Source organism: Cololabis saira, chromosome 2, assembly GCF_033807715.1.
Source record: "Cololabis saira isolate AMF1-May2022 chromosome 2, fColSai1.1, whole genome shotgun sequence".
In the NCBI taxonomy this organism is placed as follows: domain Eukaryota; kingdom Metazoa; phylum Chordata; class Actinopteri; order Beloniformes; family Belonidae; genus Cololabis; species Cololabis saira.
This window is the reverse complement of record NC_084588.1, coordinates 43,154,096-43,166,776: the sequence shown is the minus strand read 5'-3', so window position 1 is coordinate 43,166,776 and position 12,681 is coordinate 43,154,096. Positions and strand designations below refer to the sequence as shown.

The 12,681-nt window shown below is 38.6% G+C and overlaps 1 protein-coding gene across 2 annotated transcripts; it reads left to right on the top strand.

Annotated features, from left to right (window-relative positions):
* The first annotated feature begins 346 nt into the window (after positions 1 to 346).
* Positions 347 to 4,544, top strand: LOC133421549 (ribonuclease P protein subunit p25-like protein). 2 transcript variants are annotated; one of them, XM_061711212.1, is made up of 2 exons: positions 347 to 679; positions 1,133 to 4,544. In XM_061711212.1, exon 2 carries the CDS (start codon positions 1,186 to 1,188, stop codon positions 2,011 to 2,013), a length of 828 nt encoding a protein of 275 aa, XP_061567196.1. In that variant the 5' UTR covers positions 347 to 679; positions 1,133 to 1,185; the 3' UTR covers positions 2,014 to 4,544. The 2 variants fall into 2 exon arrangements, with proteins under 2 accessions (XP_061567196.1, XP_061567190.1); XM_061711206.1 differs by having other exon boundaries at positions 347 to 686.
* Positions 4,545 to 12,681: the final 8,137 nt, after the last annotated feature.

Sequence of the window (12,681 nt, the reverse complement as noted above, 5' to 3'; positions counted from 1 at the left end):
GTTTTCAATTATAACAGGGCTAATTTAATTCATTGTTTCATAGCCGAAAATGCATTTTTAAAGCTTGACTGAGTCTCTATTTCAGAATTGGGGTTTAATCAGTCGTGTACATTGAACACCGGAACGTCCTCTAAAGAGATTGACAAAGTTGCCGGGGATCTGCATTCTAGGTTTTAAAGGGACGCAGTAGCCCTACCCTTTGCTATTTCCGTCAATGGCACACTTTCGTTGTAGAGGGGAGGGCGTTTGTCTAAAAGATGAAAGGACCTGCGCCTTTAAGAGGGCTGTCTCCACTTTCCCTCATGCTCCCCCTCAGCCACACAGACACTCCTCCTGTGAGCATTTGTGAGGCAACTCCTGTCCCTTATGTCTCTTTGTGGGGAAGAGAACAGACTTCCCAGAACATCTCTGAAGGCAAGATAGAAACTCTAGGGAACGACACACTAGTTGCAGACTCTGGGCAGCCTTCGGCCTCAGCTTCAGTGGAGAGCACAATGGGCACAAGGAAAGGAGACAGGCACCAACTTATGCTGGAGTAAAAAAAAAAAAAAAGAAAAAAATCCAGAGGTTCAAAACAGAAGGTGGAACTTAACAGCTGAACAAGCCAAGAGGTCAATTTTGATTTGAAGGAGAGAAGATCAGCAACATCAGAATCAACAACGCTGGATTGGATCGCTAAGTAAGAGGTGGAGTCTTAATTTGAGCTTTCAGTGTCTTTAGAAAAGTTTTGTGAAAGAAGACTCAACAAACCAATCTGTATCTTTGCAGCTTTTAGGATGAAAGCACCATATGAAATGCACACAGAGGAAGGAAAGTGGATATTTTAGCTTTGTATTTTTCCTTTTTATCCGTCTCCTGAGCATTTTACGAATAGCCATTGGTGACATAAAAATGAGATGCTCTTTAAAGAACATATTGAAAGGTCCCAACAGTACTTTTAATTCACCAGCCAAGCGTTTATCTTATTTCACCAGATTTCTCTGAGAGGGAACATTAAAGACTTTGTTGATAGTGCTCTTGGGGAGTGAGAAATATTTTCTTATATGAAGTCTTGAAACATTGCAGCTGTTGACTGGAGGGAGGGAGAAGTGCCAAATGCGTAAGAAAATTTTGTTATCTTTTATTCCTTGAGGAAAAAGAGTGTGTCTGGAATAGCAATACAGCGGAGCACTGAGGACTGCAGAAATGTTCACAGGGTGCGGAGTGTTCGGTGGTGGTGGAAACCAATGTCTGACCAGTAACAATTTCAAGCCTCAACCAGGACTGGAGATAAACACACCGATCCATATCGAGAATGGACTAAAACAAGCGATGTGCCCCGTCTACCAGGGTCAAAACTGCACAAATGCTGTCATGCAGCCAGCACTGGTCAACAATGTTTCGAACTTGCTGAAACCGATACCACCGCCAGCCCCTCCTCCGGCGCTTAAGCTTGGACAGGAAGGATTCAAAAAAGTTTGCCGCACCGAGGAGGACGGCCCCAGTCCCTTCCCAGGTTTGGCGTCTGGGGTCCTGGAGATGCGCGTGAAGGAGGGAAGCAAGATCCGCAACTTGATGGGATTTGCCATGGCACGGATACAGGGAGAGACGGGGACGAACGGCGGCGCGGGGCTCAGGCAGGTGGTCTTCACCGGCTCGGGCCGAGCGGTCACCAAGACCATCACCTGTGCTGAGATCATGAAAAGAAAAGTGGGCTCTCTTCATCAGCTGACCAAACTGCAATACAAGGTGGTGAAAGAGGTGTGGGAGAGTACGGAAGGAGGAACGTCCGAGATGACCGTGCACAGGACTGTACCCTCAATCAGCATCCTTCTTTCCAAAGATCCTCTGGACCCCCAGGAACCGGGCTATCAGCCTCCAGAGACCTTCAGTGCATTATGGGAGGACAGAGAGGGTGCCAAACCCGCATCGCAAGCAACATACAAGAGAGCTACGGGACCTTTGCCATTAAGCAGTTTACCTCACTGTAAGAGACCCTGTTTGGGGGAAGGAGTCTCGGTCCCTCCTCACTGACTGACTGAACCACTGTCACAGGGAAAAGGATTGAATCAGCAGAGTTTATTTGGCGCTGCGCTCTACTCCAGCACAATGCTGAGACAATCAGAACATTCACTCATTCAGAACAATGCTTCCTCCGCTGACCAGCCAGTCCAACCTCTGGAGGTCAGTTTAACTGGGATCTCAAGGCTCGTCTATGTACATAGACCATTGACGGGGCATCTTTGAGAGTCCCTCACCTCCACAAAGCTGTGATGATGCGTTCTGCGGTTCTATCTGAACTGCAGCAGACTTATTTCATATTTCACAACCACAAAAAAAAAAAAAAAAAAAAAAAAAAAAATGTGTTAAAAGGACTCCAGAGAAATGCTTTGTCGCAAACTTGTGGACAAAATCATTCATTGGTGTCTTCTTACAATCATCAAAGCTTTTAAGTACAGCATTTCAAATGCACAATGTACAGTAGATACAAGAACTGAAAATAAAAAAAACAACCTAACTCCAATAATGGTATGGAAAAAAAAAATCAAAAAACATGCCAACTTCTTTTGCTTAATTATTATTTCTCTTAAGATAAAAATTAAATAAACAGTTTATCCAATGTTCTTTTGTATTTCATCTTTCTTGCTCACATGCCACTGAATCTGCAATGCTCTGATGGAGAATAATGAAAAAAAAAATCATAGTGTGCTGATCTTTTGATAAGAATAACAGCAGTGAAATTTGTCTGTAGAAAAAAGCTGATTTAATGACAAAGCTGTTGATAAGGCGCCAAACCAACCCAGCCTGACAGAAACGCCAAGGGGAGAAATGCAGGCACAGATTATCATTAAGATAACAATATAACATCACACAACACAGTGGAGAAAAGGATTAAAACTAGGCTTGACGGAGGTTTATTCTACACTTTTCCTGCAAAAAGATGAAACCACAGCAACAAGATACACTTCTTCCTATTTAGGCCTGCCCATGAAGCATATCCAATGCTATCTTTTTCCCCCTTTATATTCCTCTATTTTTCAAGCAAAATGATCTATAGAAAAAAAAAACGATTTCAAAGGGGCCAAGTTTTAAAGTAACGCTTTACAATTTCCAGCTGACAGACATCATTTAAATGGCGACTGACACTCTGCATCTTCCAGCATTTCTGTGTGTAGCCTCCTCGCATTTCCACTTCACTTAGAAACAAGTTTAGTTGCAGAGGAGGTATGTCTGAGTTGTTGCTTTATGTAACTTAATGTTGTTGACATGTGTGGTAATTCAAAAAAGAATAAAGAATAGCTACACTCATGCATGTTGAATTGTAAGGATGAATGATTTCTGTTAAACAACATCCTTCTGGTAATTGCTGAATGTTAAACAGAATGTTTAACAACCTTCTCAGTTTATGCAGCCACATGTTTTGCAGGTGACACAATTCAACAGAGAGTGTCGATCTTTATGAAAACCTACAAGTCAAAATTTCAATTAAATGCAACTTTTTGATCAAAAACAAACTAATCAAAACAACTTCTTATCAAGGTCTTTTTTGTTCAATTTTGCAATAGTGTGGAAGAATAGAAGAGTCAATCCCAGTGGCATTAACTTTTCAAATCATCAAAAACATTTGCTTTCACTTTGACGTAAAGGTTCTAAATTCAATTCATCGTGAAGCGGTCAAAATTACCCTTTGGTGATTAACCCCTCTGTCCAATCCATTAAATGAATCAGAGCACAGCCAAGCAATCAAAAATGCATAAGAAATGCTGCGACTGCAATACAGCACACATGTAGCAAACTGTGTCCTCGGGACTGCTGGAAGGTTATCATTTCAGGCCGTTGTTATCGCGGAGTTAACAGCTTTCACCTAAGAGCCCGTGGGCCAGCCAGTCTCCGATGCAGGTCAAAAAGATAGTGCATACCAGTAAATTTCGAATCGACCTGCACATGTTATCATGCATTAAGGATTCAGCACCAAGTGTGAAATGCAGCAGGGTAATTAGGGATAACGGCACAGCGTACCTGAGTGAGAGAACAGATAAAATATACTGACAAAAGCATTAACCCTGAGCCGAATCCAATGTGGCTGGAACAAAATAGGCTGGTGGAGGAGTCAACAAAGTGCATTATAAGAATGTGGACAAGGTTATTCAGACATTGGGAGTCTGTTTGCCAGTACTGTTTGTTTTTTAAAGAAGCAGACGTGGAGGAGATTAAAGGCGGAAGTCTAAAATGCTGTTCAGTATTTATGTTTCCTAATAGCGCATGTTCAAAGTCTCTGAGCTGAGTCCATGACATGTTTTTCTTTGAAAGAGAATAATTCAAGGGAAATGAATAAAGGTGCTTTCAGTGCCTTAGAAATGGCCATGTGTTAAGTCTAAAAATGAAAACGAGAGGTTAAGTCGTGTTTCTTTTTTCCCTTCTGAAAAATAAATGTCATACAGTTTCTGTTTTTTTTTTTAACCACTAAACTATTAAATGGCTGAACATGGATAACATTGTTTAATAACTTGATTTTTTTTCCCATGGTGGACATGTCGCTAATGTTATGTTTACTAAAGGCAAAAGCTGACTGCATGCACTGAATGTGAATAAATTCAAATTGAAGTTAACATAATGAAAGTGTTGGCACTCTATTTTCCCTTTTTCTGCCGCTGCAGCAGATGAGAGTGAGGTCCCTGGGATGGTGTGGGAGTTCGCTATCTCCCAGCCTCCAGATGGTTCCGTCTTCTCTTATCTAGAAGAATGGGTGCTGCCTCAATTTTTCAACTCGCCTTATCTGTGAATCCTTTAAATTGAATATTTACGAGGCCTATGTTTTCTGGCTGTGTTAGCCCTCTGAAGCCAACATTCCTCTTACTTGTTCAGACAGGGCAAAAGGTTTTTCTCGCTCATCCACTCCCTTTGTCTGCCTTGTCAAGCAATGGGACAGTGATTGATTATGTGATTGCTTAGAGAGAATGGAAGGTTAAGCGGTTAAGTTGAGAGCAGTGGAAATATTGAGGAATGACCATTGAGGGAATATGTTAAACAATAAAGAAACATACATTACCCAAATACGACATCAGACACCTCCATTATGTCTCAGAGGTAAAATAAATTAAATTAATCATTTTTTGAACAGTCTATTGTTTTCCTGCACAGCATACACAAGAGGTTAAGAGAACCCTTAAGCAGCCATTGAAAACATCTTATTGCCATTTGACTGGCTGTGGACTATCTGCATAAACAAGCTGTGCCACAGCTACTCCCTGGTAAGTGTCTGGAAATGTCTTTTCAAAACCATTTTGTGAAATGCCTCCATGTTGGATTAATCAGTGCAGCTAAGGATGTAATTGCTGTGCTAAAGTCAAAGCTGTAAGAGCAGATAATGAACACTGACTATGGGGCTGCCAGAATCAAGGGCAGAAAAGAAAATTACAAGTTTGGAGACCAAAATAACTTCAAAAGTCTTTCCAAAGTCATTACATCAAAACAAGACAAAAAAAAAGGCCACTGTACTTACAATAAATAATGATCATCACAAAACAAGCAGACTGATTTTAGACAGCTGCACTGAGCAGTTACATTTAAAACTGATGCAAAAGGATGGGTACTTTATAGCTTTTCCAGATCTCTTAAAATTATCTAATATATTCATTTATTTTGCAAGGGTCAGGCAGATCTACTGTATATATTAACTTGGTTAGTTTATCTATAAAAGGATGTGTTTTGAATAGATGGGGAGGGGAAAAAACAAGTGGAGCAGTTGACTGTTGCTGCCCTCTAGTGAGGAAACAAGCTCAAAGTTGACTGCAGAAATACTTCTCCCCTCTCGTGATTGTAATTATTGATATCGAAGACGGGTGGATGAAACATGCCGAATGCACACAGAATAAATAACCATTATCTGATCAACATGTCTGTTATCATGTTTTAAGTTTGTCGTAGAGAATGTAGAACGAGAAAGTAGGAGCTAAGCTTTGTGTTTGTTTGTTTTTCAAATCATAAATCTCTTCCTTCAGTCAGGATAATCTAGTTAGAAAAATAAAAATCAATACAATAGTTTGCTCCAGGTAGCGGTGATAGACTGGCCACCTATCATGTCTCGGTGACAGTTGGAGCCTGCAGCCCTCCCCTGCAACTCTGAACAGCATGAAGCTAGAGAGATGGATGTGTTTATGGCTGCCCGGGTAACTGCACTTCTATACCAATATATTCCAGGTAAAAACAAGTGTTTTTTTATCACCTGTAACATATTATATGTGTCTCACTCAACGCAACCAAACAGAGGGGTTCCAGCACCAGTAATGATAATAATAATGATATTTATTCAGTTCAGAAGACAGTTTATTACTGAGCTGCTGTGCAAAACACATGAACATCATGCAGCATGTGCCAAACAAGAAGAAAAAAATTAACAACAGTAAATCATTTTAATAACCAGAAACCAACAAAACAATTCAGATCTAATTGTGTTTTTTACTTTTTCTTTTTTGGCTCTAATTATTTATTATTTAAGATGATCAGTGTTGTTTGTTGGGGGTTGTAATACTCATTTTTATTTTGTTTTGTTGGTTTATTTTACACAAGCCAAAAATATAGAATAAAAAAAGGGGGTGCTAACTTTTGCATAGCAGAGTTGAGACAGGACGTTTCAGATATTCAATGTTCATAATTAAGTTAAAAATGGTGGCTGATTAAGAGTAATTTAACGTGTGGAAGACCAAGAAAACTTGCCAGGAAAAAAAACAGTCACCTGGATGGATGGATGGATGGATGGATGGATGGATGGATGGATGGATGGATGGATGGATGGATGGATGGATGGATGGATGGATGGATGGATGGATGGATGGATGGATGGATGGATGGATGGATGGATGGATGGATGGATGGATTTAAATGTTGTTAAAAGATAACATTTCCATCTTTTAATGACAAAGTTGTACGTCTAAGCAAGCCTAGTGAAAGAAGTAAGTAGTTACAAGTTAAAAAAAACTAACTTTTTGGCTGCAGTGTAAAACCTGAATAATAAAAGTTTTTCGGCTTTTCAAACAAGATAATGATATAAATACAGTATATCTCTTAATCAATGATGGATTTAAAAAAAAAACATAGCCCGATCCTCCAAACAAAGATTTATGGGAGTGCATAAAGCCTGTTGTGTATCACTCTGTGCCAGGACACTCTCCATAATAACTTTTTCTGTGACCACTTTTTTTCTTCTCCTTTTAGTTTTGTTCTGGCTGAACATCCTCAGATTGCCCTTTATACAGACGTGGACAAAGATGTGTATTACCCTCATGAAAAAGGAAGAAAAAAAAAAAAAAAAACCCCACAATGGTCACTGAAGTAATGATAAAGAATAATTTACTAAAAATGAGACATTGCGGTTCAAATAAATCATATATATATATATATATATATATATATATATCAAATAAATCATATATATATATATATATATATATATATATATATATATATATATATATATAGGATTTATTTGAATCATGCAATAATAATAATGCAATTAATAATGCAATTACAAAAACAAAAATGTCATACATTCTGGATTCATTACAAATCAACTGAAATATTGCAAGCATTGTATTATTTTAATATTGCTGATCATGGTTTACAGCTTAAGAAAACTCAAATATCCTATCTCAAAAAATTAGAATATTCTGGGAATCTTAATCTTAAAATGTAAGCCATAATCAGCAATATTAATAATAAAAGGCTTGCAATATTTCAGTTGATTTGTAATGAATCCAGAATGTATGACATTTTTGATTTTTTAATTGCATTACAGAAAATAAAGGACTTTATCACAATATTGTAATTTTCTGAGACAGTCCTGTATATACGAACTGAAGACACACTGTTGCTGAATCACGGTGAAGTAAAGCCCAGTCTTTCTGGAGATGACGAGACTCCGACATGTGCTGGACATTTGACGTGTACAGCGTAAAGAGGAATGGTGAGAGTACAGTCCCCCTGTGGTTTTGCTGTTGACAACCTGGTCAGACACACAACCATTCAGTCTCACAAACAGTGGTCTGTTTGTCAGGTACTCAGTAATCCAGATAAACAAACATCTGGTGCCAAACAAACATCTGGGGCTAGAGCCCAACCTACAGGTCTGTGGCACCCACCTCCCAAGGAGACAGTGGTCTACATTAAATCCATTCAGAACTGGACACGGCCCCTGCTTGGCCGGCGTTCACGACAGGGGCAGTAGCCCCACCCCTCTGTGTGCTTGTGGAGAGGAGAAAACCGCGTCCTCTCCAACGACTGAAAGGAGGATTATTACCCTCCATACACCAGGCCAGGAGGCAACTGCTTGGCTTAAGGATAAGCATTTGCTAAATAAATAATAATCCAGGTGATTGTGGAGGCATCCACCGGTGTCTTCTGGAGTTTCTTGTTCAGGCTGGATGGCATCAAATCCTCTGGAGGAATTATGATCCTCACAGTACTGCCTGCTTTGTCCAGAGGACATGCGTTTGTGCATTTGTGCGTTTGTTGAAGTATGTGTATGATGTCATCTTTAACCCCAATCCCACGACAATAAGCAAACTGCAGCGAGAGCTGGAACTCCAGGACTTTCATGATGTGAGATGTTAGGGCTACGGGTCCATAGTCATTAGGAGAAAATGGAAGAGATCTTTTTGGTACTGGAAGAAGTCAGGATGTCTCCAGTTGAATTTCTCCTGGCTCAGGCTGTGGTTGAACAGGTGCTGCAGAATCCCACAGTTGGTCTGCTCGGGCTTAATAATAATAATAATAATGATAATAATAATAATTTGGTTGTTGTTATAAAATATCATGAATGTTATTGAACTTGAGGGTCCAAAGTCATCTTAAATTTTCTCCGGTGAAGCTAAAATTATAAATAACATGGCTCATTGCTTGAAATGAACACGGGTGATGACATGTTCTACATTACATGCTCACTATGCTCGCTATTAGCTTTTCCTTGCAGTAACTATCACAGCCATGACAAGTGTAAAAGAGAAAACAGAAAAGAAACATTAAATATTTTAAGGATAAAAACATCATGCAATATTTAAGGTTAATAAAAAGAGATTAGTTTTTAGGAGTTTACTTGAAGTGGCATATTGAGTTTTTAGATGATATCAGCACTTGTTAAAATGAGATATAACACAAGACATTGCAGTTTATCTGAGCTTATAGTGCAATGCTCCATGACAGAAAAGCTGGAGCAGTGTGTGTATTCCTACACACACTCACCGTACGTATCATAGCATTGCGTGAGGGAATGAACAGGCCTGAGAAAAACAAGTTATTCATGTGAATGGGAGAAGTTGAAGTTGTGCAAAACACTGTGAAAGAAGAAAAGAGAGATGACAGCTCTTTAACAACTGTGACGGGTGAAACTGCTAAACCATGGCCGTTAAATGATTCTGCTCGCTCATTCTGTTTCATTTGGTACGAGCCACTGATTTGCAACACGAGTCTAGATAAACAAAGATCTGTGTGGTTTTCAGTAAAGCAAGTCTGCAAATATTCAGAGGTGATCGTCAGAACCGATAATGACTTAAACTCTTGACCTTCAAGTCACCGTGGTACATGTTAGTGTATTCTTGCACACCCCCAAGTCTCTCTCAACACATCTCTTGGGTGCTCATGCATGCAAATGTTCATTCACCTTTGCAATTCAAATTTGATCCAGTTTGGTGATTTCAGGATCTCCCCACATCTTCCGTCTTGTGTCTACAGGCGAAAATAACTCAAGGCTCACTCGCAACTTATCATTAACGCACTGAACACGCAGCAGTTGGGCTGTTCGGTTGCCAAATTTACTTGGTCGAATTGGCCACTGCACAGTGTGATGGAGTGGAGACCTGTCCCTGACAGCTGCGATAGCCCGCAGCCGAACCGGATGACCCTGAAAAGGATTGAGGATGATATTGAAAATGAATGGCTGCAAACTGGATGGTGCCAAAATTTGGAGTGCACCTTATCATTGAGATAATGCACCTACAAATATACGAGGAGCAGCATGGGGTAAGTGACTGGCATAGGAAGCAATGAAGCTTGCTTAAAAGATTGCAACAATTTTCACATGGCTAACAAAAAAGCTTTAAAACTTAACTTTAATCAAACAATAACAACAAATTAATAAACAATGGGATGCCAGAAGCATCTCCGATCTCTCTTTCCTGATCAATTATGATGGTAATATTAAATAAAAAATATGTAATGTTGATATTGAAAGGGTTTTTGAGACTAAATTCCTTGGGGTTGTCATCGACCAAAAGTTAACATGGAAACAACACATTGAATACATTAAAGGGAAAATTTCAAAATCACTCGCAATCCTGTATAAATCCAGAAATATACTGAATTCCAAGGCCTTGCATTTGATTTACTACATATTGATTGTTCCCTATTTATCTTACTGTGTGGAATTGTGGGGATCCACCTTTAAAACCACCTTCAATTCAATAATAAAACTTCAAAAACGAGCCATACGTATCATAAATAACGCTGATTACTACGCTCACACAGATCCACTTTTTCTAAATTCTCATGTTATTAAATTTTATGATTTGTTTTATTTTAAAATCATGCAAATTATGTTTAAAGCAAAATCAAAAATGCTCCCTGACCCAATACAGAGGTTCTTTTCAATTCAGGAGACTCGTTATAATCTTAGAGGTGTCTGTAATTTCACAGTACAAATGGCTAAAAAAGGTATGAAAAGGAGATGTGTCTCCATCGTTGGAGTTAAATTCTGGAATGATGCCAACATAAATTTAAAAACATGTCATTCTTTTGTTGTATTTAAGAAAATGGTTTGTAAAGCTATTTTTGAAGCTTATAAGTGCAATTGACCATCTGTTAATGTTTCTTTGCTTTTCTATTGTTTCTTTGCCTTTTGTTGTTTCTTTGCTTTTCTATTCTCTTTTTGGTTTTCTGGAGATTGGTAGCCAAAAATAGAAAGTTGGTACTATAGGATAGGCTTTTATAAGCAGTTTGCTTCTGCCTATGCCTTTTCAGTTATTGTTCAACACATTTTTTTTTGGTTTTGTATGAAAAGTTAATGCTGTGTACAATGTTTTTTTGGTGTTGTTTTGTGTTGCAATGACTGAATAAACTTCATTCATTCACTTCATTCATTCAATTAAAGTGTCACGTGAAGCTACCTTAACAAGGAGTTTACCTAACAGTAGCATGCATACTTTACACAACATTCAGTCAGTTATGCAAATAATAATCATTTTGTTGAAGGTTATAATCAAACTGTGACAACTCAGCTTAGAGTGAGGGATTCCACACCAAGGTTGGCAATATGACTAAATGATTCAGTTAATTTGAATTCAAACCCTGTGAGTTTGGGCTTCCCTCCTCACAGCGGGAGGATTGGTAGAGTAATATCAACACAGTTGCGATTACTCCATTGAAGCAGTAGGGCGCTCCAATCAGAGCAGAATCATTCTCCTCATTACGGACTACAAGGCCAAATCTCAGTGGGTGGAACACTGAGTAACGCTTCACATCCCCTCTCTGAAATTAATCGAAATTCATTTGTGGCAGCCCCCCCACCCCATCAACACCAGACTGGGTCACATTTGTGCGATTCAACCTCAACTGATTAAAGTCCACAGAACATTTCAAGTTCAAGAGCACGTAAAAGGTGAAACTTGTGTCGTGAATCCTGGCCCTCAGCCTTCACACCGACTACGAGCTGTCAGCATCAAGTGTGTATTTAGAAAACTGAGACTAAGAATAAATAGTAATTCAATACGACCAAGGGTTGTTCCAGGATACCTTGCACTTATGTAAAAACAGTACGACGCCCTTGCGAGGATTATGCAACCACCTACAGGACTGTCTCAGAAAATTAGAATATTGTGATAAAGTTCTTTATTTTCTGTAATGCAATTAAAAAAACAAAAATGTCATACATTCTGGATTCATTACAAATCAACTGAAATATTGCAAGCCTTTTATTATTTTAATATTGCTGATTATGACTTACAGTTTAAGATTAAGATTCCCAGAATATTCTAATTTTTTGAGATAGAATATTTGAGTTTTCTTAAGCTGTAAACCATGATCAGCAATATTAGAATAATAAAAGGCTTGCAACATTTCAGTTGATTTGTAATGAATCCAGAATGTATGACATTTTTGTTTTTGTAATTGCATTACAGAAAATCACAATATTCAAATTTTCTGAGACAGTCCTGTATGTATATTAAAGAGAAATATAAATTCTCCAGCTGATCAATGTATTTTGGACTAAGGGTTTTTTGTATGAGGCAGAAGTAACCAACAGATAACACAATCTTGTGAAAAAGTACACCTTTCTTTCAGTCAAAATGTTATCTTTAATAAAATACAGTATCTGGAGATTACCAGGAAGGGAAACACAATATCAGATAAGCAATGGCATATTACACCATGTAATTATTAATTTGTCAAAAGTAAAAATACAGAAGTACTGTATGAAAATCTAAGTGGAGCAGCCTTATTCATCGGCCGGTATTACCACCTTTAGCAGCAATGGCATCAAAACATTTCTTTATGTAGCCTATGACATTACCAGGCTCTTAAACTGTTGTGGAGGATTTTTGGACAACTTTTCTTTATGACATTGTTTCGGTTCGTTGAAGATTTGTTTGCTACAATCACAAAAGCTGAAATCGTATCTCCCTCCACCGCTGTGTTTGCTGTATTTGCTGTATT